Genomic DNA, 22,919 nt, shown 5'->3' on the forward strand with positions numbered 1-22,919 from the left:
CTGGGTGACGCCGGCAGGCCCCGGCAGGGACTGCGGGATGCCGGCCCTGTTTCATGGCCTTCGCTGTCGTCGGGGCAGTGGCTGCACGTGTGGCCACGTCGCTGGTTTTCCTGTCATCCCGTAACCCCTACCCCCCGGTTGTTTTATACTGCACCTGGTCCCAGTTTAATACAGCTGCTACTTCCCCGGGGCTCTGAAAGCCTCCCCTGAAGCTGCTGAAGGCAGTCATAAGGGGTGGCTGTAGGGCAGGTGGGGGCTTCAGGCTGGTGGCCACTGGTGCTTGGGGTGCTCTGTCCTGCAGCCTTGGGGGCTGCCAGCATCCCCCCGTGAGGAGCAGCCACTGGAGAGGAAAGTACCGGGGAAAAGCAGTACAAACATCTGCTGAGCAGCTGTCCCGAGGAGATGCACAAACTTCATCTGTCATATGATTGTTGCATGCTAAAGAGCAGGAAGCCCCGGCTCCAGGCGTTACCAAGCTTTTAAATTCACCTGTTCTTGTCTTTGCAGTGTCAGCTTACACCCCTTGCATGTGTGTATACCCACGAAGCAGGTAAGAAGCCCTCCCCTCCTGGCTGGGTGTTGAGGCCAATGCCCCATGTCTCTTGAGAGGGCTCAGTTGGGGATTTACACCAAGCAGTGAGTCAGTGCATCAGATGACACTGATAAACACTTGAGAGGAAATTATGTCCGGTTTTGTCCTTACCTCAGCTTCTGAAAAACATCCAGCCATCCTGTCCCTTCAGAATGGAAGCTGTGACTCTTTGCTTTACAAGGAATTGATCTCAAAAGGAGTTGATCTCCCTTAAGCCATGAGTGTGTGAATGCTCAGACAGTGGAGGGGAGGTGTTTCTGTGTCTGGCTGAAACAAGGCCTTGCTGGGAAGCATGAGCAGGCCCAAACAACAAAGGCTCCACCAGGGTTGTCTTGTCAGTGAGGTGGTTTAACCCCTTCAGGTTACAGAGCTGCTGAAGGTACATCCTAAGTGAGGATACCTGTCTGTCTAGAGCTTGTGCCATGATAAATGTAATCTTTATTTCTGCAATTGGGAAAAGAACAAAAAAAGATTGCCGATCTGAATGCATGTGTGCCTCATTATTTGGCTGGATGATGATGCAAGCTTTGCACAGCAGCGTGGGGCACTAGGGCCATGTGCACTATGTTGTGCTAGATTTGGCTGTGGCTGTGTGCTGGATCTGTGCCAGTGGCTGAGGAAAAGCAATGAGCCTGCTTGCAGAGATAGTGCCAGCTCTGCAACACAGCTAGGCTGGGGGGGACCTCTGTGTGCTAATCCTTCACCCCCTTGCACCTTTGCAAGGAAAACCCTCTGGGGACCCGCTTGGGAATAAAGAGCTTAAACTGGGTTTTGGCTGCTGAAATGACGTCTGCCTTCCTGACCATGTCCTGTCTTGAACTGGTGGCAGGGGGCCAAAGTCCTACAGGCAGCTGCCTCTGTGGGATCTCAGCAGGAGCCGTGTTTGCAGCGCTGTGGCCCAAGTTAGGCGTGACAGGCATCTCGTGCAGTGACGATGCTGCAACAGCAGCCTGCCATTTCAGGGATCTCTGTGGTGCTGAGCTCTCTCACAAGCATTTCCCAGGGCTTGGTATCTTACTAGCAGTATCAGCCCCTTCAGAGAAACCACAGGTGTGTCTCCAAAGCACAGATTGTTTTCTGTTGGCAAGTATCTCTCTCTGCTGGTGTCCTTGCTCTTCTCTAGGGCCATGCTGCCACATTGCCAGGTGATATGGAGCAGGGAAGCAATGCCTCAGGCTTCCACCTTCTGTGTTTTTCCCATGGTGGAGCACTTCCACAGCTGCCTGCACAGTGTGGTTGTTCACCAGCTGGCTGTGGGTGGGCACTCATAGCCCCAGTGGGTGGGTATGGGCTTGGTCTGTGACATCGAGGAGTTGTGTAACACACTTGTGGCACTGGATTATCTTGTTCTTCTCTCTGTACCAAGGCTCATAAAGTTCAGGCACTTCTCACTCACTGGGATATCAGGCCTCAGCAGTGATACCTGATCTTCATGAAAGGTTTTGGTCTGTTGTATATTCAGTAAAAACATCTCCAGAGCTGCTCCTAAGGCAGAGACCATGTTTGTTCCTGTGTCTGTACAGCATCTAGGACCTCTGTGCTAAATGGCCTGAAATAAAATGTGCTCCTAAAGCCGTGTGGAAACACAGTGCTGTCCCCATGGTGCCTTTTAATAAACCATGACATGGTGGTAACAGGTGTTTGTCCATCTGAGCTCCCACAGGCTGGGAGATCATCCTTCTTGTACCTGTTTCATGGTATGTTATTGACCAGAAAAGTTCCTTCCCACTCTCCTAGCCATCAGTAGAGGCAAAATTGCAAATTTGTGTCTCTGCAGTCCAAGGGAAAAGACATAAATTTCATGGGCTGGTAAGTTTACCAGATTAAATGGGTGGAAAGTACTTGAAGAGAGAGATCCTTAAACACGCTCTCTCAAGGGAATGGAGGCAAAAGCACAGGGCTTTGAGAGTGTTTGTATGGCTTTGAGTACAGCAGTAGCTTCTTTATGCTCTGTTGGTTTAACTGTATGGTTAATGGCATGTTTGTCCTTTTCTGCAATTTTGGCAGGATAGAGGTACTTGCAGACCCCAAGCCACTGTTTTGCCAAGTCAGCAGTCCTACGTAAGTAGGTATTCAAGCAGCACTTGCTCAAGGGCTGGGAACTGATGGGACTCAGCCAGAGCAGACCCTTGGCCATTGTCTTTGGCCATTGTCTTGCTACTCCTTTCCCTTCTGTCCCTAGAAAAGCAGACTGAGATGTTCCATACTTGAAGGGCTCCCTTCAATTTGCTCTCTCAAATTCTCAATTAAAAACCTGGGCTTGACCCAAGCCCTGCCTTTGTTGCCCCATCTGATCTGAGCTGCCCAGCTGAGATGTTGTGGGGTAGGATGGTGTGTGGTGCAAGGTGACTGGACCATGGGAGCCAGGCTCTGTCCTGGAAGCTACAGCCCAGCTTTAGGAGCAGAGTTGCTGTCTGTGTGATGTGATCAAACTACACCTTGACAAGCCAGGGCAACAATCTCTTGATAACATATTTTTTCGTTATCTGTATGGGTCTCGAAAAAGGCTCCACAAACCCATTGCCCTGCTGTTCCCTGTCCCAATTACCCCAGTACCCTCTCCCACCGTGGCCTCTCAGTGAGGGATGAGCAACTCCCAATTTGCCCTGGGCACAGGAGAGTAACCACTAACCTTCTGTAAAACCTCACCCACTTTCCATGGCACACCCTGACTGTAAAGTTGTTACTATTTTCACTGTCATACCTGTGGTATAGTTAGGTGGTAATGGTGAGGCAAAAGAAATGCAATGATGAAACTCCTCCAGGGGTTTCAGAGATGTAATGCAATGACCTTCTCTGTGCATCCACTGGTAACTAAAACCTATCACTTTAAGACTCTTTTCCCTTTAGTTGACAACAACCAGCAGGAGAGTGTTGGGAAATTCAGAGCCACAGAAGGAGAATGCTCAGGGGGTGCTAGTGGCACTTTTCAGGTGTGGGGAGCCATAGGGTGTGTGTGGGTGTGGGTGTGTTCCATTCTGGGCAGGGAAGGATAGCCTCAGCAAACACATTTCACACTTGTGCCTGTTACTAAAATTTGACAACCTTGCTGTTCATGCTAGGCTTATATGGGGAAACCAAGAGACAATATGGACCCTCTCACCTGGTGCTATGACAGCTCGACCATCTGCACGAATCTTGAATCTGTCCAAGCCCAAGAAAGATTTTACCAAGTATGGACGCAGGTGAGTGACATGGTAGCGCATCCTGGGGAAGGAGACAGCTCAGAGCATATTCTTATGGGGACTATACTGGCTCCCAGGGAAAGGGGAGATGCCTTCTCCTCTCCTGAAAAGGCTGCTCTGCAGATAGCTTCATGGCACTGAAACTCACCAACTGTTTTGTGCTTGGAACAGGGGCTGTCTGGAGCAGAGAAGAAAGTGCTATGGGACCATAGACACCCCGAATACTTGACTTCCAAAATGGGGAGGAACTGTGGAGTGCTAAATTTTGGTGCCCTTGTATCTCCTCATATCCACTTCCCAGCTGTGAGAAGGACTTCTGCAACACATAGTTGCTGGTCTGATTAGAGCTCTGGGTTCCCATCAGCTGCCCTAGGAGCTTGTCTTGATCTGAGTCTCCAAGCAGAAGGGAGCATGTTCCTCTGCTGTAACAAAAATACCCATCCAACAGCTTGAAGTAGACATCATGTACATGCATACATTTATTAATGGAACGTGTGTTGCGCCTGTGAGTAGAGAGGAACTGTCCCTAGCGTGTTCTGTGTCCCACTGGTGCTGAGGCAGCCCAGCCAGGCACCTGGACACAGTTAATGAACCCCTGCATCCTCTTGGAGTCTGACCTAAGTCTTTAAGGTAAGGTTAGGAACAGAGCAATCTTGCAGTGTTCTGCTGCTGGAAGGAATCCAGGTGTCTTGCCTTGAGTTAAACCTCTGCTGTCACTGCATGGTGTAAAACCTAGATCATGTTTTGGAACTGGAATGAAAATTGATGTAAAAAGTATAAATGACAGTGTTGCTACATTACTTGAAGCAAGTCATTTGTAGCTCTGTTGGAGGAGATGAAGCTCTTTTGGAGTCCACTCCTGGCTTTCCTCTACTTGGAGGAATGTCAAGACGTGCATGTCTGTAGTTTTCTCCCCTCTGCCACTATCACCAGTTATGGGCTCTCGTCCTCCTGAGAGCTACTGCCTTTTGCTAAAGGTGTCCATACAACAGCACTTCCTGCCTTTCTTCTTACCTCTTCTTCTTCCCTGGTGATGACAGGCATATTCCAACAGTTATGCTTGTTTGAAAGCTGGATGAGCAAAGCACTAGGGGAGACACCAAGATGAAAGGATCTACAAGGGCACAAGGTGTTATCAAGCCATTGTAACAAAGAGGATTCTAAATTGACAGAGCTGACCAACATAAATGCTGCCAGATGTTGTGGGGCAGCTCCTTTAAATGGTTCAGGAGAAGCCTAGACTTTGAAAGCAGTGCAGTTAGAGTGCTTAAAAGAGGACTCTTCAGATGCCAACAGCATTTAAAGTGAGGAAATCTCTGGTGTAAATGCCTGTTTGTTCATGGTTTTTCCATGTGCACCAGTGCCAAATTTTATATATGCGGACATGAATGTTTAACCAGACTTAGGTTACCATCTTCAAGGATCATGTTCTCTGTTGCCTTTTGCTAGCTCTTCCGTGCTGCTCCTCAAAATGTTTCTTTCTGTGCAGTTGCAGACCAGTAATCGGTGGGAATCCCCTGCTAGTGAAGTATGGCTACCCTTCTGAACGGCTGCTGAGGTTATCTGAGCCTAAAAAATACCTCCCTGCTTACCTGGCACAAAGGTGAGAGGCTGGAAAGCCTATAGGGTGCTATGGGTAGAGCCTTGGGTCTTGTAGCATCAGTGGTGTTTAATAAATGGAGGAACAGAGGATGCGTAAACAGAGTGCAAAAATGCAGAGCAGGGTCTCTGTTGGGATTAGAACTGGAAATGGCCACAAGACAAAGGTGCCTTCTACTGCAGCAATTGTGAGGCTTAGAAAACCCCGCTGCTGCCAGATTGGAGAACACCCGTGAGTGGCAGTGCCATGACTGTGCTTCCAGATCCCGCGAGTCCCCGGAGTGGCCTGTGTCCCTGGCTGCACAGAACTATAATGCCTCCAAGCGGATACTGCAGCTTGCCCAGCCAAAGGGGCTGCACCCAGACTTCATGCCGCCCCGAGAGGTGAGGAGGAGGTTGAGTGAGATTTGGAGGGCACAGGGATGCAGCAGACTGTCCTGAGTTTTTAGGCCCTGTATCCCACCCCTGGATGTGCCCAGTGTGTGGAGGGGAGAAGCTGCCTGGTTCTGCTGCAGTTTATGGCACTGGAAGAAACTCCTTTTTAGAGAAGAATGTTGTCTTTGCAAATCTCCTGCTGGGAGACAAAAGCCAGCCAGGTTGGAGCAGTCTAGTATAGCAAGAGAGCCAAGGGAGGCATCTGGGCTGCATCCTCTGGTAAAGCAGCCTGGGAAAGTGGAGAAACCTGATGGAAATGGCATGTTTAGCTCTTAGGGAGTTTGTAGTTGGGCAGCTGAGCTCCTATCTGAGTACACAGGGGGCATGAGATTGCAACTACTATGTGTATTTTAACTACATTTTGCCAGAAGCCTAATTTATATTTCTGAGCTTGTTCCTTTTAGGTGGGTCATTGCTTTGGCAGGGGTGAAAGGGCTTGGAGCAATCTCAGATTACACTAATTTCTATGGCAAGGGCTAGGTTTTCTGGATACAGCCTCTGGGGCTGGGAAAAGGGAGCTGAGCTGGAGCAGGACTGGGCAGCAGTAACCTGTGAAAAATTTTGGAAGTCCCCTGCTGGAGAAGTAACCACATTTTCTGTAGGAGTGCAGTTAACTGTAGCAGCAAATTTATCCTGAAATCTGAATGTCTGTCCTTAGCAGGGAAGTTATTTGATTCGGCCAGGAAGATGAATATGAAAAACATGGAAGGAATTTCTCTCTACTTTTACCTGGCTACACAGGCTCTCATTACAGGCACTCCCCTCCTGGCTCTGAGTGGGCAACAGCTGGGGAATCTGTATAGCACCAAAATGACTTAATAGTTCAGGTGGAAAAAAACTAATGGATTCTGGAAAATTAAGAGTGACCATGTATGCAGAGGAAGGGTGCTGGGATGCTCATCCTTGTGGAGAGGGAGCATGTCCCTGTGGGCTGCTGTACAAGCTCTGTGTCTGCACATCCCTCCCCCATTCTGGATCCATGCAGGTGCCAGCACAGGTTTCCAGCTTAGCAGTCTCGGCCAGTGCATCGGCTCGGGTCCAGAAACTTGCAGAGCCCTTGATCAGGGAGCTGACCTGCTGCCCCACGCACACCAAACCTGGTATTGTCACGTCTACGGTAAGGCAGTGTCACCCGGGACCCTACACGGGTGGCACTTCTGGCACAGGAGAGGGCACAGGTGCTTGTGGCTCTCTTCATGTCAGCCTGGATGTGCTGCTCTCCATGAGGGTGGCATAGCTGCTTCCTGAGCTGGAAAGCAGGACTTGTGCTCCATTCAGAGCATGAATTGACTCCCAGCACATATCCCCAGACAACAGCAGAGCTGTGCCTAACCTGCACTTGTAGGGATGGAGAGAGATGGCCAAGTGCCTGACTGGGATCTCCAGTGCTGGGGGTGGGTTGGACAAAGGGCTGTGAGTAACAGGAGGCTGGAGGGCAGGTTGTGGGGCTGATGAGGCAGTGGTTTCTTCTTCTACAGTTTGCCTAGTGCCAAACACAGCTGACTGTCTGATTGTGTCCCATCTGTGTGTGGTCAGTGCCTGTGAACCTGGTAACACTGAGTTGGTTGCAGGCTGAGCACCCTTGAATGCCAGGAGCATCTCTAAAGACCTTCCTCCCCATTCTTCCACAGGTTTCCTCTCGGAAGGTAATTGCAAGCCCTCGGACCATTGAGCTGTCGAAGCCCAAACCACTCCACCCTAAGTTCCTGCCCCCCCGGGATCCTGAGTGGCCTGTGACAAAGGCTGCCAAGCGCGCAGTGGCTACAGAAAGAATTGTGGGGCTGGCCCAGCCTTCCTCAAGGTAGGTGCTGCTTCCCTACCTTGAAACGGTCAGCTGCCAGCCCATTTTGTGTGGCTCATGGCACCTTGGTCATTTGTGTTTGGCCAGAGAGATCAGGCCAAGATTAGGAAGTGCTCTTCCACTTCCAAAATGCCTGGGTTTAATATGTTTGGATGAGTTAATGCTACATGGATTGTGGTTTAAAAAGCCCTTTTGAGGTAGAAGGAGAGTCAAAAGAGAAGAAACAGGAACTCTTTAATTCCATCAGAATTACTGGTTAGGACTTGTTATTAATTCCAACTATAAAAAGCAACCAACTGGCAAAGGGCAGAGTGTAATACACTCATGTTGCCCAGCATGTTGCAGCTGACCTCAGCCCAGTCTGCAGGAAGTGCTGGGGAGGATGTTTCAGAGAGGATGAGGGAATGCCTGGCTGTAGTGGCTGTGAGAGATACTCCTCCCTTGACAACAGCATTGGAGGTGTGATGCCTTTTGTCCTCCCTTGGCAGGGAAGGCTTAGGTGGAGGTGTGGGAGCTCGCAGGCAGCTGACAGCTGGCCTTGCTCCACTCAAGATTGACTGTCCCTATTTCTCTCCTCCAGACCTCGTATGGGCTTGACTGCACTCAACCCAGATGCATTCAGAGTGAAAGAGAGTGCTCTGAAGGCAGTTTGTTCTCCACGGCTCGAAAAACTAGCTCAACCAATTCAGCGCTAAGCTCCTTCAGAAATGCTCCTGCCATCTGCCCACATCACCCCTTGGAACATCACTCTGGGCTGTGCTGCCTGGAACATCTCTTAGAACACAGCACAGAGGCAGCACTCAGCAGGAATGCTTTCTGGGAGTTAAAATAAAGTAATAATTCCTTAAGAATAGTCATCAGGGAAAATTACAGAATTCAACTTAATGTGGGAAGACTCTCTCCCTAGGATGGGTTATGTCTGGAGTTTCTGTCTTGATTGGTTTGCTGTCATAGTTTAAGAAGTAATGAAACAACTGCTGGGGGAAGGCAGCACAGGAACTGTCCTTTCATGCAGGGAAGTGTGGCAAACTAAACTCAAAAGCACACAGTAAGTTGATGCAATGCAACTCCTGAATTTGGGTTTAAATTCTTTTGCTAAAGTTTTAGCAATACTTGAGTTTAGCAAAAATTTTGAGTGTCAGTAAGAAGATCTTCTTACTGACACTCAAAAGTTTTATGCTTGTGACAGAAGTAGAAATACTAAAGGCTACAATGTATGTTGAGTTGGCTTTGATTTGGGACCTGTTTTCTCAAATGCCTGGAGAACAGGCAGATCCAGTTACGTAGGTGGGTTAAAGCCATGTGGTTCAGATACTCAGTTGTGTGACCCTGGGCTAAATAAGAGAATTCTGCATTGGGATTTTTGGAGGCTAATTCAATAAAGCAGAGTTCCCCTCAGTGTAAGAGAGAAGGCAAATTGCAAAGGCTAAGCAGAAAACAAGTGTTGATGCCAGAGTCTTCAGATCAAATTCTGAGCTGCAGTCAGGTCTGTGGGTGAGTCAGTTTGGCATCTGGATTGCAGAGGAACAACACAGCCTGTGCAGGGCATGACATAAAGGGAGAATGCTTTTATCTGCTTCCTACAGGGTCAGTGTGTTTTGCACTGGCTGCCCAACCACTGGCAACAGGCTGGAGATACTGAGGCAAGAGAGATACTCACCAGTAAGGGACAAAAGCCACAAATGAAAGCATATGGCAGTTTCAGAGCCAAAGTATTTTAATCTTCCCTTTGTTAAGCTGATTCTCCTTCCAAAGGAGTAGAGGCAGGTGACCACAAACCAGAAGGGGATTAATCAGAGGATCCATTAATTGATTCAGTAATCCACTAAGCAGAGGACTTTTGAACAAGGTAAGGTCACTGGGAAATTGTGCTGGTTATTTTTAGACCAGGCATTGTCCTGTGCCAGGATGGATGAGAGTTTGGACTTCGTGCAAGAGCCCCACTGCAGCTGCATTCCTCAGGCTTGAGAATGGCCAGCAGGAGACCGGGGTCTCCCCCTGAAACCCCCATACTGTGGGGGAACCCCAGCACCACCAGCCTCTGCCACCTTGGGGATTAGGAGGTGTGTGAGGTTGTGTGGGCTGCCATGCATGGACCCACAGGTGCCCTAGGAGACGAGGCTGCCCATGGCTGTCCCTGTGGCAAAGGGAAAACCCACTGTGCCCACTGAGGCTGCCTGGGAGAAATGTCTGTCCAGAGGAAGGAGTCTGCCTCCTGTCATGGGGGCAGGGAGCACAAGCAGGGACATAGCACAGCTCCTGTCATCAAAAAATGTTGGGTTTTTATTACTGCACTGAGAAAAAAACCCGAAACAACCCATGAGTTCTTTCTCTTTGCTGACCTTTAACAGAAAGGTAAAAAAGGCATTCAAGGGGTGCTTGGCTTGGTCTGATTATGGTGTAGGCGCTTGGTTTGCAGTATCCAGAGCTGATTCAGGCATGTTGAGCCAAACCAGGTCACCTGGACAACACACCTGGTTTTCCAGATGCCCTGCTCTCTGGATGATCACTCACATACTTTGCCTCTGGGGATTGTAAAGAAAAAGAATCTTTATTTCTTCCTTCTATATTTGAACATATATCATGGCAAAATTACTTCAAGCCTGGGACAAGGGTATGAAATTGCCTTTTCTTGTGCAGCTGTTGTTAATGGGTTGGAATCACGAGATAGGTTATCAGCCATCAAAAGTTGTATACACACACGTGTATACATATATAGCTCTATATATATATAGTGGGGTTTTTTCTGGTTATGTACATGTTAAATAAGATTTATGTTAAATAGCAGAGTATTACTTTGTATCGCAAAACCTATTGCAACAGAAGAACCCCAAGGAAACCCACTCTGAAGAGCTTCACCATCCTTTGTAAGAGGCAAGGGGATTGGAGCAGCATCCTCTAGTCCCTGACAGACCCACTTTCTGAGGGCAGCCCTTCAGACTTCCTCCACTCCGCCAGGCGCTGCTTGAACCATTTCTGGAGAGAAAGAACAAAGCAGAGACTGAGTGCACTGGGCTGAGCAAAGCCTCCAAATAACTTTTCTAAAGGTGCAGATGTCAGCACGTGGGACGAGGTGAGGGGAACTCATGGTGCTGCTCCCAGGCAGTACAGGCAGCCAGGATGGTTGCTCCTGACTGAACGGTCTTGCAACCTATGTGTGCACTTCTTTCAAAATCATTTCTCTAGCTCACTTCAGACCTTGACAGCATGGGTGAGTAATTTTTTTTTTTATTGCTGTGAGCCCAGGTTTTTCTTGCAGAGTAAGAGGTTGGCTAAGGAGCTGGATGGTGTCTGTTTAAATGACTGGAGAAGTGAAAAATCATTTGCAAGTTCAAAACTGTCAGGAATTGAAAGCTCACCTGTTTCAGAAAGCATGAGAGGTACAGCACATTGGCTCTCCAGCAAATTTAAGAACAAATCTATTTTTAAAATTGTTTAAAAATTGTCTTAGTTTTAACGCAATATGCCCATCTAAGTTAGCAGCACTTAGCTTTATATCTGTTGTAACCTAGCATCTGGAAGCCTATTCCAAGAGCTGCTGATGCCACGTCAAGGCAGCCACAATTTAAAATATTAGATAAAATGTATTTGGTTAAAGTTACACTACCTAAGAAGAAAAGAAAGAAAAGAAATATTACTCGTGTGCCGGAAGCACAGCTCAGCCTTTTGTTTGGCAGTGTGCCTGTGATTCCTTTTGTTGCAGTTCATTTTGTTGCTATATTTGTTCATGGTTATTTTCGAAGCTATTATAGTCCATAATGATACAACCACAGTGCTCTCTGTAAGTGCCTCTCACACTCACACTGCCTTTGACCACATCCAGTCATATGATTGACGGCCTACCCTCCTCTCAAAAGTTTCACTTTCTGTCCTAAACCATAATCTCCTCTTTGCATCTCATAGTTACTGAATTTTTTATTAAAATGGCTGCTATTTCTAGATGATAAAGTACTCCAGATGTCAGGGGCAATGATTCCCTGTGTTCTACGCAGTGCAGGCACTCTGCAGCTCACCACCCCAGTCTTGATCCTGTCCCTAATGTGACATCCACCTCCAGATCTCTAGGAGCACACTAGATTAGTGGGAAAAGATAGCTCTCAGGGAGGATTTAAAGACATCTAGACAGGTGCCCTGGGCGTATATGGCCTGCATTTACAAGTTGCTGTAGGGGAAGAAAAAAAAGGAACAGTGCCATTTCTACAGAGAAAAAGGTATTTTAGGGGTACTGCCTCCTTGCTGCCTCAAACAAGCCGTGATTGATACCTGCCTGTCACCAAAGCACAGTCCACTCCAGCCGAGGACTGTCAGTGCAATGGATGCTGTTCAGCATCTTTCCCTGGGACAGGCTAAATGCTGACATTGCCAGCTCGGCTTTTATACCCCTTTGGCTTTGCTGAGGGAGAGCCAGGCTTGGCAGCTCTCTGCAAACTGCTGCTAACTTCCCAGTGGGATCTATAGCCATAAATGTTGATGTGGGTCTAGTAAAAACCTACATCACAATGAGCTGCACTGCCACCTGAAGGAACTGGGAAGAAGCCGTTTGCTTCTGAAGCTCAGAGTAGCCTGCAGGTAGCCAGCTGGAGCACAGGGCTTGGTGGAATTCCCAGACAGTGGCAGCCTGTCCCTGAGGAGCGGTATTTGGAGGCCTCTATGTCTCCTGGAGAGGCTGACAGACTTGCCTGACCTCGGGGCTTAGGGACGCTGAGGGGGAGGGTGCACAGCCTGAGCATGTCCCACAGCACATCCTGTAGGAATTGCATCTATCTGTTTTAAAATGACAGTAGTTTCTTCAGACCTTAAAACCAGCAGTAGTTTTGGCATCCAAGACTATCAGAAATGGTTTGGAAGAACGGCACGCACGGGTTGTAAATTCAGGAGCAGAAACATGTGGAGTGCAGGAAGGGTGTGGGGTACAGGGAGGGGAGGTGCTGCGTTGCATTAGAGCTCTGTGGGTGCAGTTAGGAGTGTGCTGGGGGTTGCAGATGTGCAAAGGACACTTGTGGGTGCAGTGAGGAGAGCTCAGGGTGCATGGTGGTGCAGGGAGCACTTGGGGCACAGAGGAGTGTGGGGGGAGCATGAAAAGGGCAGGGCTGCTGTAGGAAGCCCGCAAGGGGACAGACAGGTGCAGGGGTATGATAGACCAGGACAGGAGATGTGGGACACAGAGGCATGCAGGGGGAGCAGGGCTGTGCCAGGGGCAGGATGAGGGGCATACACTCACCAGAGTCTGCTCCTCGGAGAGCCCGGTCTCAGCAGCGATGAGGCACAGTGTGGTGGGGTCAGGATGCTTATTCACCTTGCAGAAGTGGTATTCCAGGATCTCCAGCTGCTCCTCAGTGGGAATCACTGGCTTTTCCATGGCCATCTCCTCCTGAGGCAGGGCTATGGGGCCAGGCACTGCGGAGAGGGGCTGGTGTCATTGCTTAAGCTGGGAGTGGCCAGTGGGGCCACACTTGCTGAGCCCCAGATTTGTCATCCGTGTCCCCACCAACCTCCCCCACAGCCCCAGCTGTGGCCTCTGGCTGCAGCAGGGCTCAACTCCCTTCCCAAAGGCATGCCAGGGAGCTCAGCTGGGAGCACCAGCTCCCCAGCACCTCCTGTCTCATCTCCTGACTGCAGCGACCACGCGGCAGCAATGCCCAGCTCTGAGCTGTCTCACCATCCTCAGCTGGCAGGAAGCTGCAGGCTGCTCAGCACTCCCCTGCTGCTGTATTTATAGCCAGCGTGACTCCCATGGGAACGATTCCTGTTTACAGCCCTATTTAGGCCTGGGCGTCACTTAGGAGTGATGTCACAGCAATGGGCATGTGCAGGGGGTTAATTTAAAGACATTGGTTTAAAAACATTATTTATCCTCTGGGTGAAGGGACAATATCTGACGTCTAACCTAGTGGGTTGTTGGTTATTTTTTTTCCCCCTGCTTCCCAATTATCAGGCAAGTTTGTGCAAAGGAATGTTAGAACAGAGCATACAAGATCTTCTGGGAGCATGGTCTTTGATCCAGAAACCAGCTTGTCCCCCCTCCTCAGAATCAGTGTCCTGGTTCTTCTCTTAGCAGTGTGGCTGGACATCACATAATGCTGGCCATGAGAAGGTGAGCTGCAATGTTTTAAGTAATATTTAATGTTACCACACGTGGGCATAAACAGTTAGTCCTATTGTTCCTGAGCATCACCGAACTGATTAGGTGATTGATTGGGTTTTTGTGTATGTGTTCAAATCCTGAAGGACTGTACCCAGTGTAGGTCTGTTGCTCAAGCACTTGCTGTCTCTGATTGTGGTCAGTCCTAGGTGCTCCCAGTAAAGGCATCACTGAGAAGCCCACATTTTCCTCCAGAGTAATGCTTGTCCCACTTGTGCTTTGCATAGTCTCTGGAAGATTTGGCCCAAAAGAGCAAGCAAAACAAGTGCATTGCGGCTAAATCCCACACCTCTCTTCTGCTGGGCTCCAGGTTTGCTTTCACATGGCAGAGGGTGGAGCTTTCTAATTTAGTCAACTGCCCCCATACAGAATGCACAAGTCCCTTGATGCTGAATCACTGTGGTGCTTTTGAAACCAGGCTGTGGGGTATTGGCAGGGGAAGAGCTGGTTGCAAAATGTGGCCTTTCTTGATCTGCTCTCCTGCTGTCCCAGTTGCCTGGCCCGTCTCTGTTGGCTGGGAGATGTGGGTGGTTGGTGTTGCTGGTTGGTGTTGCTGGTTCTCCAGTGCTGCCAGGAGCCCTTGGCCCTCCTTGGGACTCCTGTGGGCCATCTGCTGCAGACCTGCCCTGCCTCCAAATTGCAGTCCAGCTTTTCCTTCCCTTTGGCTCTGGGGTATCATCCTGGAACATCCATCATGCTGCACTCCTACTGCATAGGTTTAAACCCAACTGCTTTCTTGGTTGAGTGGTAACTCACCTTTAGGTACCCTGGGGTACTGAATGCCCCAGGGCTTGCACTTGCTTACAGAACTGCAGGGAATGGAGCTCAGCTTCAAAACTGTCTTACAGCTTGTGAAGAGCCAGGCATAGTGAGAGGCTGGAGAGATCCTCTTCTTTGAACTTTACCTCATAAAGCAAAGATCCCCCTGAGCCTCCTCTACAGAAAGTGCTTTGAGTAATAAAAGAATCCTTTGGCATTTGAGTAGGGGCTTATAAATAGACCAGGGTTGGTTGTGAAACAGCCCACTCTGCTTGAGTCATTTGGTAAATACTAATTGTAACACAGTGGTTGTGTAACATTGGAGCACCTCTGAGCATGATAGAGTGCTGGTCAACAGTGCAGACAGTATCCCCCAGCAGCCCTGGGTGGAGTGAGGAAAGACCATCTCTAACCCCAGGTACTGCAAGCCAAGCTGGCCTTGTCTGCACTGTGTTGCATCTATCTGGGTTTCCTGGGGTCAGCTCAGTTCAGAAGCATCCATATAGGAAAGGGGCATCATAATTCTGTTCCTCATTCATGGGAGGTAGTAGGAGTCAGCTGAATGCTGCTCACCTACCTCAGTTGTTTGTAGACCTCTGGAAAAGATGCAGAAGTAGAAGGAGGTCCCCTGGACTTGAGGTGCTGCTCTCCAGCACTGTGGCTGCCAAGCTCTCCATGAGGTCAAAATACAGATGAGGCCAAGCTCAGGCCACAAGTCCTGTCTCTCTTTTCTTTTAGCACACGACTGAGCCCAGTGCCCTTCTCATAGAGAGCCCACAAAGGGATCCTCATCACCTCCAGATCATGCACCTAGCCCAGGCCACCAGCAGCAACATGCCTTGGCAGCTCATAAATCACTGCTTGCAGCCTGCCGCATTAATGTGCATTGATGTGTGTGCCTGGATTTGCATAGGGAACACATGCTTCACCTTTCATGTTTCACCTGCACAGCTATTTCTGCTTCTGATTATCTCCAGGTTCCTGAGGCGTTTCCCCATAGGACACAGTATCTTCCACCAGCTGGCAGCTCAGGGTGCCCCAGTATGTGCGATGTGATGCCTGATGGCTTTTCTTTGTGTCCCCTCTACCCCTGCTCTGGAAGGAGAACAATTTTTACCTCTCAGGCTTTTGAGATGGGTTTCAGGAAAAGGCAAAAACCCTGGGCCTCCTGGAGGGCTTTGTAGGTCTTCCCACATCACTCTGCTATGTCCTGGAGGCTTTCAGGAGCCAGGTGACCCCTGCGCAGCATATGGCCCCTAGCACTTGGCACCTCCTGGATGATAAATTTGGGGTTATATGACACGGCACCAGGAGTGCCTAAATGGCCATACTGGCCCTATGAGACCACTAATCATCTGCCCACTACTTAAATGGAGCTTCGTTTAAGCCCAGGCAGTCAGCTGGGCTTCAGGCTGTCCAACATCTCTCCCTGTACAGGAAAGGTGATTGTCTCACTTACATTTCTTAAAGCCTGGCAGAAATATGGAGACTCACAACAGTTTGGCTTAGCTGCTGAAAAGCACCACTTCTTACTGTTTTTTTCCTCCTAAATTTTTGACAACATTTAAAAAAAAACAACAAGGCATTTTCAGTGCAAGGAATGTTAGCCATTCAGAAGGGCTGTGGGGCTGCAGTTGTCATTCAGCTGGGGTTTACTCACCCAGGCAGAAATGACAATGCCAGATGCACTGTCACAGGGAAACCACCACACCTGCTCTGTCCTAAGTGTCAAGCTAAAGACCCCTGGGGAATTCACACTTGGCTCTGACTGTCGTGGTTTTAGGTAGAGCGATGTGAGAGCAGAGGCTTGCAAGTGGATCAGCAGCTGCCTGGGCCGTGGGCAGCTCCAGCCAGCATTGCTATGTACATGGCAGTACCTGGTGCTCTTAGTGTGGCTGATAGGGCATTAAAATACACCTCCAGGGCCATTTTGGAATGAGCAGACAAAAGGTAATGGCTGATGGACACAAGCTGCAGCAAGAGAAAGTCTTATTGTAAATATATAGTACTCTGCCCATGTCTTGTGGTTGCACCCAGCTCCACAGAAACACCCTGGGGTTACTAGCAGGACTCCTAGCTCTGGCTTGGAAGAGGAAATGGGAGAGGACATCTTTCTGTCTCCCATCATGCTTGTCCAGCACTGCCAGTGCAGTCAGCATTTACTATCCTGGCAGAAATGTGCCACTTTTCCAGAAAAGACGTGATCTCTGTTTGCTCAGCTTTGCTTTTTTGAACAGTAGTCACAATAGCTGGCTGGCTGTGGAGCTTTCTAATGATTTACTGCACCCAAAGCCCCTAGAAATCTCTCTGAGCAGTGATGATGGGGCTCCATAGCCTCTGCTGGGCTTCTTGACCCCTTTCCCAGAGCTCCCACTGTCAGGGCTGGGATGTGACTGGAGGCATCTGCATCTGGTTTTAACTTGCAGCTATTTCCTGCCACTGCAGGGATCAAAATAGCAGTTCTCAATGCAAACGAGCCCTCTTACCCTCCCTTGCTCTGCTGCAGAGCCGTGTCCTGTCCTGAGCTTTCCTCATCCTCCTGCTGTGGGGTGGCTGTGGATAACATCAGCCAGCATGGCGCACAGGATAAGGTGGGACAGAGGCTTTAAAAATAAACCGGGCCCTGCCATAAATAAGGAAAAAACACCTGTCATGCATCCTGTAAACTACCCGTCCAGTCTTTTAGAAGATAATATCGGACGGGAACAAAGCAAACAGGAGCACAGCAGCTGCTGCAGCAGAGGCAGGACGCCGTGGTGGCCCCTGCCGGGGGTCCCTCCCGCCTGGGTGCCCTTCTGTCTGCCCCGGGCAGGAGCCTTCCTGCCCTGCTGCGTGCAGCTCCGACCTCTCAGCATCAGCACTCACAGGGGAGCTCCTCCCTCCATCCCCCATCCCCAGCTGCAGACCCACCCCAGCACCCCAGCTCAAAGCCTGCGCTTACCTGGAGCTGGCGGGGACCAGAAGTGCGTAAAACAAGAACCCCGCAGGTCCTCGGGTGACTGCTTAAGTATCTGCGTGTGTGTTTGACAGGCGGGGACCTGAAAAACCTGCCGCAAATCACAGGAGCTCGCGGGATCCACAGCCACTCTCCGGGCTGGTAATTCAGGTTTGGCACCCGCTCCCTTTGGCAGGGCTCCCTCCGCGCGGGGTTCTGGCTCCGCGGGCTCCCGGTGGCCCGCCAGCCCCGTCCCGCCGCCCCGGGGCCCCAGGACGCGGTCCCGGCCGGGGCTGCTTCCTGCGGGGTGCAGGAAGGGTGCAGGCGGGGTGCAGGAAACTGCGCCCGTGCAGCCGAGCTGCGGCCAGCCCGCCCGTCCCGCCGGGCTCATCCCGCTGCGGGATGCCCTGCAGGGAGGGAGCCCCGCTCCCGCCTGGGCCCGGGCAGCCCGCTGCTGTGCACGCCTGCATTCCCGCCTCGCCTTAGTGCCGTGCAAATGATGGGTCCAGGTTTAACATTCCAGAGTCTGCTGTCACTGTAGTCAGCCCTGTGATCCCGCCAGGCCGGGTGCAAGGGCAGGACTGACTCCTGCAGCTGCCCTGCTGCTGCAGCCCTCAGAGGCACAGCTGCCTTGGGATGGGGAGGAGGGCAGGGCGTCCTCCTCTGCCAAACCTTCGACTGAAGTAGCCAAGAGCCTGCAGCTCTCAGTGTGGTGGTCTGGAAGCATCAGACAGCAGCTTAAAAAGAGGCATCTTTTGGGGTGGAGTGCAGTGGGGAGGGACTGATTTTTCTCTCAGTTTATAGACAGCTGGAAGGGGATGCTGGAAAGGGATGCTGGAAAATCAGAGGGGCTGAAGAAAGGGCGCATGAAAAATTGAGTATGGCTTGCAGTGGCTGAGATTGTCTGCCAGAGCAAAACTCAAACTGGCACAGAATGCAAAAGCTATGGAGCTGGCTGGAGCCAGAGGGAGGGAGCCCTGACCCTGGGGAGAAGTGGATGGACAAACCCAGGCAAGAAACCTGCCATATGTTTAGCAGTGAGCCAAGACTATCCTGAAGAGGTTTTGTAATGTTGGGGGAAACATGGGCTAAGGCAAGGGAATTGCAAAGAGATCTGTGCCAAAGGACAGGCAGACCTGTGCCAGTTTTCCTAGCAGGATGACATTGATCAAGCAAGATCAGGGGACAGCTTCACTGCCTGATAAACCAAATAGTGCAGTTCAGTGGCTGCCAGAGAGGTTTTTGGGAGAAGACTTGATCCTGCATGCCTTGGGCAGGCGCCTGGCCAAAGGAATATGTCCTGTTTATCACTGGTGCTAAGCAACAGGAGCACGGCTAGCAATGGGTGCACACAAGCAGATTGGACAATGTGTCCAGGGGATGGCTCCAGGAGCCGTGGCTGGGGGCATCACAGTGCATTCAAGGAGCCTGGAGCAAACCCCTGCAGTGGGACTCAGCCTTGGATTTCAACCCCAGTGTGGGAAGGTCCAGGCAGAGGTCCCAAACTGCATACTGACACATCCTTGGGGGAGCTCTCAAGGGTATTGCTACTTATCTGCCCCATGTCTGTGCTCTGCTCTGGCATCTGCTCTTGGCCAGCCTCAGTGACAGGACAGATGGGAAAATATTCTGGTCCAGAAAGATTTTCCTATGTTTGTATGCTGTCTTTTTTTTCCTTCTGTGCATATGCCCTGAGCGTTGCAAAATGTGAGTAACGTGGCCTGCAGGAACAGGATAGGCTCCTCTCTTCCCTTGTTTATTACTGTCAACGGAGAGAAAGCCTTTAATGTGGAAAAACCCTTTTCTCTTAGCTTGTGAACCCAGCCCAGGCTTGCACTGGGAGCACTGGCAGTGACGTGTTTCAGGCTGAGCCACCCCATTGAAATTGTTTCAGAGGTGCTGGGAGTCCTGCAGTGACAGTGTGAAAGTCATGTCACATATCTGTGTGCATCTGGCTGGCACATGTTAATGCTTTTTTGACCTTTTCTGAAATCTTTTACGCCCCATTTCTCCTCCTGAGAGAGGGTCGAAGTACTGCTGGAATTTATGTCTCACCTGATATGAAGAGATCCTGTCCCAGAGAATGTCCTTTGTCAGCAGAATTAGATTAAATAGAAACAAAACAAAGGGTGCATCCAGTCCCATCACAGAGACTTTCTTCTTGTTGAGAAGAAGTACAGCTGTTGTGATGTACATTTGACAATTTTGCATAATACTGTGGCATTGCAGGGAGGGGTTGGCAGCTGCAGCCTGCATTCAGCACCCCACTGCTCTGGACCCCTCTTGCAGAGGCTTGAATATCATCCATATTGCTCCATGGCAAGATGTTGGCTAAAGTCACTTTTGGGGGGAAGATGGGGTGGGCATTCAACACACAGCTGATGCCTATCCTGGCCCAGTTGTTGTCCCTTTACCAGTGCATGGAGACAGAATGGAAAAAAAAAAAACATGGAAAGGAGAGAGAGGAAGCAACTTGTCAAGCCATCAGGATAGCTTTTCTGACTTGTTCATGTTTCCTCCTTTGCATGCATGTGTCTCCCTTGAATTTTGCCATGTTTTCTTTCCTGAAAATGAGGCTTAGCACCAGCACCACTTGTTTGGGGATTAAGCAGATATTTTCTTCCTTTTTCTGAGTAAGTGAATTAAAAAATGTGTTTCCAGACTCCACCCCAACCCAAGTGTCAGAGAGAGCACAAAAGCTTCCTTTCTGCCTCTGAACACCTCAATGCAAAGGAAAAACTCAAATGCCATCTTCTGTTTTGTTTACCAGTGTTGCTTTTTTTTTTTTTTCCTGGTGTGCTGGGGTTTTCTGGCCACTAATCCAAAAAAATGTGGCTGGAAACAAGGCTTTACAGAATATTTTGGCTTCCATTCAGTTAGAGAAGAGTTTTCTAACTAGCCAGTACTGACTCACAGGACAACTCTTGCAGCTAACCAGATGAGACTTCTGCCTCCATTACCCATTTGCCCCATAAGAGATTGGTTGTTCTTCAGGGTGCAGCTGGCAATTGCCTTTGTTGGACATCCCAACACACAAGAACTGGACTGAGTCATTATTCTTTTGATCAGTTTTTTCTCTAGGAGAGCAGCAACGCTGGTTGCACCCCAGGAGCCAGCAGCACACTGTGCTTACCCAGACCATGCCCTGGGCAGGGGAAGAGGAGGTGGGCACAGGTGGCTCCTGCTGCTGGAGCAGGGCTGCTGGCCTGGCCTCAGCAGCTGCCTCTTCTGCTCTCTCCTTCATGCATTTTCCTTTGGTTTTCATGGGCAGGGCTCAGCCTGTCTCTCCTCAGCAGTAGAAGGGATCCAGGCCAGACAGATACTAATCAGATGTGACTTCCAATAAGATTCCTGCCTTTACTTTGTCCGTGGGATACAGTTGTGTGGATGGAAACTGCAGTGTTTTATTATTCCTCCCGTTGTTCCAGCACTTCTCAGAGAACAGTGTCATCTCATTGGTATTTCCATGTGCAATCTCTGCCTGGGGTACAGTCTTCCTCCCAACTCTCACTCTTACTAACCAGATTGTTTTGAAGTGACTAAACCGGGAGTTGATACGTGCAGTTCCTTGCCGGGAGGATTTTCAGCAGCGCTGCCATAGCTTGTAGGCAGAGCGTGCTGCAGCACGCAGAGACAGCCAGCAGGGCATCACCACACATGGGAGCTGCTGCCGTGCCCAGCCCAGGAAAACTCTGGTGAGAGGCAGGCAGGGAGGACAGAGTAGACCTGCAGATCCACTCTGTGCCCTGGGAGTGCCAGGGGTACGTGCAGGGGAGCGAGTGCCCTTGCACAGACTCGGATAGATGTGTGTTTTCTAGGGAGCAACTCAGGGAGATGGGGGCTGAAAAACGTCTGCTGAGATCTGTTCTGTTCTGAATCTCGAGGCTGAAGCTGCCTAGAGAGCTTGTGGGGGTCCTGACTCAAATACTTCAGTGATCAAATACTTCAAGGTCAATGAAGGGACTTTATCCCTCCCCAGAGCAGGGATGAGCTCTGTCCAAACACTTGCCTGCCACCATGGCTCTGAGTTGCAGCAGGAATGCTACCCTGAAGACCAACTTCAAGGGTCTCAGCAGGGCGAGCACGGGTGCTGACCATCCCATGACTTTGCTCAGCCTTCATCAAGGGAAGGCTGAGCAAAGTCCTGAGGGACAAGGACCAAGTTTTCCCCTGTGCTGTCCCATGCCAGGGAGCCCACAGGTTCCTGGCCCCTGTGCCCACCTCATGGCAGCAGTGCCATGCAGCTGGCAGCCTGTGCTTTCTGTTGGACCAGTTTGGGCAGGCACCTGTGGAGAGGTGGCTCTGGTGCCACCAGCTGCTGGGCATTGCCACAGCCAATGAGCAGGACAGGTCATCTCTGTGTGACACACACCACAGCCCCGGTGGCACTGGCAGACAACTAGAATGACTTGCAGAGTCACAGTGAACAGGGAAGGAAAGTAATAGAGACTCTGCTCCATCTGCTGGGTGTCAGAGGGTGGCTTCAAGCGCCCTAAGCAATTAACTTTAAAATTTTTGTTCCCTTTAGCAACCTGGTTGCTAAAGAGGGCTCCCGGGAAGCTGGCACTGACAAGTTTGCTAGCTGCCCATAGTCTTCTCTACAGAGCTGGCCACAGCTGAGTGAGCACAATAGAAGCACTCACAGATGCCTTCCTCATTGCTCTGACAGCCTCATCACCCCAGGGAAGGGTCACCCTCACTGGGACATCCCCTGCCCCTGGGATTGCCCCCTGCTCCAGCTCTGGGGGCTCAGGCACTCCACTGTCAGAGGCTTGGTTGTGTCTAGTGTGCCTGGCAGAGAGGCTCCAGGGTGGAGGAGGGTGCCCCTTCCCTGTCTCTCGGATATGGTGTCTGGGCTGGTGGATAGGGGTTCTTTTCAGGGAAGGAGTATGGGAGCAGTGTGCAGTGCTGCACAGGCAAGCAGCTGGAGAGTGCTCAACCCATGGGAGAGCCCAGCAGGCTCAAACAAGCACAAACAGCCTAAGAAACCTGAGCTAACAAAGCTGTACCTGCACCACTGCTTAGGAAAGTCACACTCTTGTCACAGCACGTCTTTTAGCACCTTGTCCTGCTGGAGGGAAGTGGTTTGGGGGACACCCAAGGCTGGGGGCCAGTTCCCATCAGTGGTGAAGGCAGGTTCTGGAGGCTCACTGCCAATCTGAGGCTGTTTGAAGCAGAAGGAAGGCTTCTGGCACTGGCGTGGGATTGCTCTCATGTTGCTCCAAGTGTCTATGTGCCCGTCTCTTGGCTGGCTGGTGCTACATACAGCCAGTCTGTCTGGCTTCTCTGGGTGGGCTTTTCTCCCTTCTTCAAAGGCTGCTTCTCATCCTAGGCCTAGTCCTGGCTAGTAAGATCTCCAGGGAGGGCTTTATGTAGGGCCATGTCTCCTGTAAGTCTCTGGCTGGGCTGCAGAAGCCCTGCTCTGTGGGGTGGGCACAGCAGGGCTGAGCTCAAGGAGCCCACTGGAGAGC

The 22,919-nt window shown here is 50.5% G+C and overlaps 2 protein-coding genes across 6 annotated transcripts; one reads left to right on the forward strand and one right to left on the reverse strand.

Moving 5' to 3' along the window:
- Positions 1–37: 37 nt before the first annotated feature.
- On the forward strand, positions 38–8,557 carry THEGL (theg spermatid protein like). The gene is made up of 7 exons (XM_039700123.1): positions 38–120; positions 3,655–3,777; positions 5,267–5,380; positions 5,640–5,760; positions 6,797–6,928; positions 7,443–7,612; positions 8,193–8,557. Exons 1-7 carry the CDS (start codon positions 38–40, stop codon positions 8,305–8,307), a joined length of 858 nt encoding a protein of 285 aa, XP_039556057.1. The 3' UTR covers positions 8,308–8,557.
- Positions 8,558–10,138: 1,581 nt separating this feature from the next.
- Positions 10,139–17,878, reverse strand: HOPX (HOP homeobox). Of its 5 annotated transcripts, XM_039700279.1 has the most exons (4): positions 17,455–17,578; positions 17,000–17,136; positions 12,834–13,009; positions 10,139–10,588 (listed from the first exon to the last, which is right to left on the reverse strand). In XM_039700279.1, the coding sequence occupies exons 2-4, from the start codon at positions 17,046–17,048 to the stop codon at positions 10,511–10,513; spliced, it is 303 nt and encodes a 100-aa protein (XP_039556213.1). In that variant the 5' UTR covers positions 17,049–17,136; positions 17,455–17,578; the 3' UTR covers positions 10,139–10,510. The 5 variants fall into 5 exon arrangements, with proteins under 5 accessions (XP_039556213.1, XP_039556210.1, XP_039556214.1 ...); XM_039700276.1 differs by lacking the exon at positions 17,000–17,136 and having other exon boundaries at positions 17,455–17,878; XM_039700280.1 differs by lacking the exons at positions 17,000–17,136; positions 17,455–17,578 and adding an exon at positions 13,272–13,361.
- Positions 17,879–22,919: the final 5,041 nt, after the last annotated feature.

This window comes from Passer montanus, unplaced genomic scaffold, assembly GCF_014805655.1.
Source record: "Passer montanus isolate IOZ18808 unplaced genomic scaffold, ASM1480565v1 scaffold14, whole genome shotgun sequence".
In the NCBI taxonomy this organism is placed as follows: domain Eukaryota; kingdom Metazoa; phylum Chordata; class Aves; order Passeriformes; family Passeridae; genus Passer; species Passer montanus.

Bases quoted from the DNA above. Each gene is read 5' to 3' on its own strand.
- HOPX (XM_039700276.1), bottom strand. From the start codon at position 17,839: ATGAGCCCGGCGGGACGGGCGGGCTGGCCGCAGCTCGGCTGCACGGGC. The intron at 13,010-17,454 runs GTAAGCGCAGGC...CCCTCTCCGCAG, and splicing joins CTGGTCCCCGCCAGCTCCAG to TGCCTGGCCCCATAGCCCTG. The intron at 10,589-12,833 runs GTGAGTGTATGC...CTTTCTCTCCAG, and splicing joins TCTCCGAGGAGCAGACTCTG to AAATGGTTCAAGCAGCGCCT.
- THEGL (XM_039700123.1), top strand. From the start codon at position 38: ATGCCGGCCCTGTTTCATGGCCTTCGCTGTCGTCGGGGCAGTGGCTGC. The intron at 5,381-5,639 runs GTGAGAGGCTGG...CTGTGCTTCCAG, and splicing joins CCTGCTTACCTGGCACAAAG to ATCCCGCGAGTCCCCGGAGT. The intron at 6,929-7,442 runs GTAAGGCAGTGT...ATTCTTCCACAG, and splicing joins CTGGTATTGTCACGTCTACG to GTTTCCTCTCGGAAGGTAAT.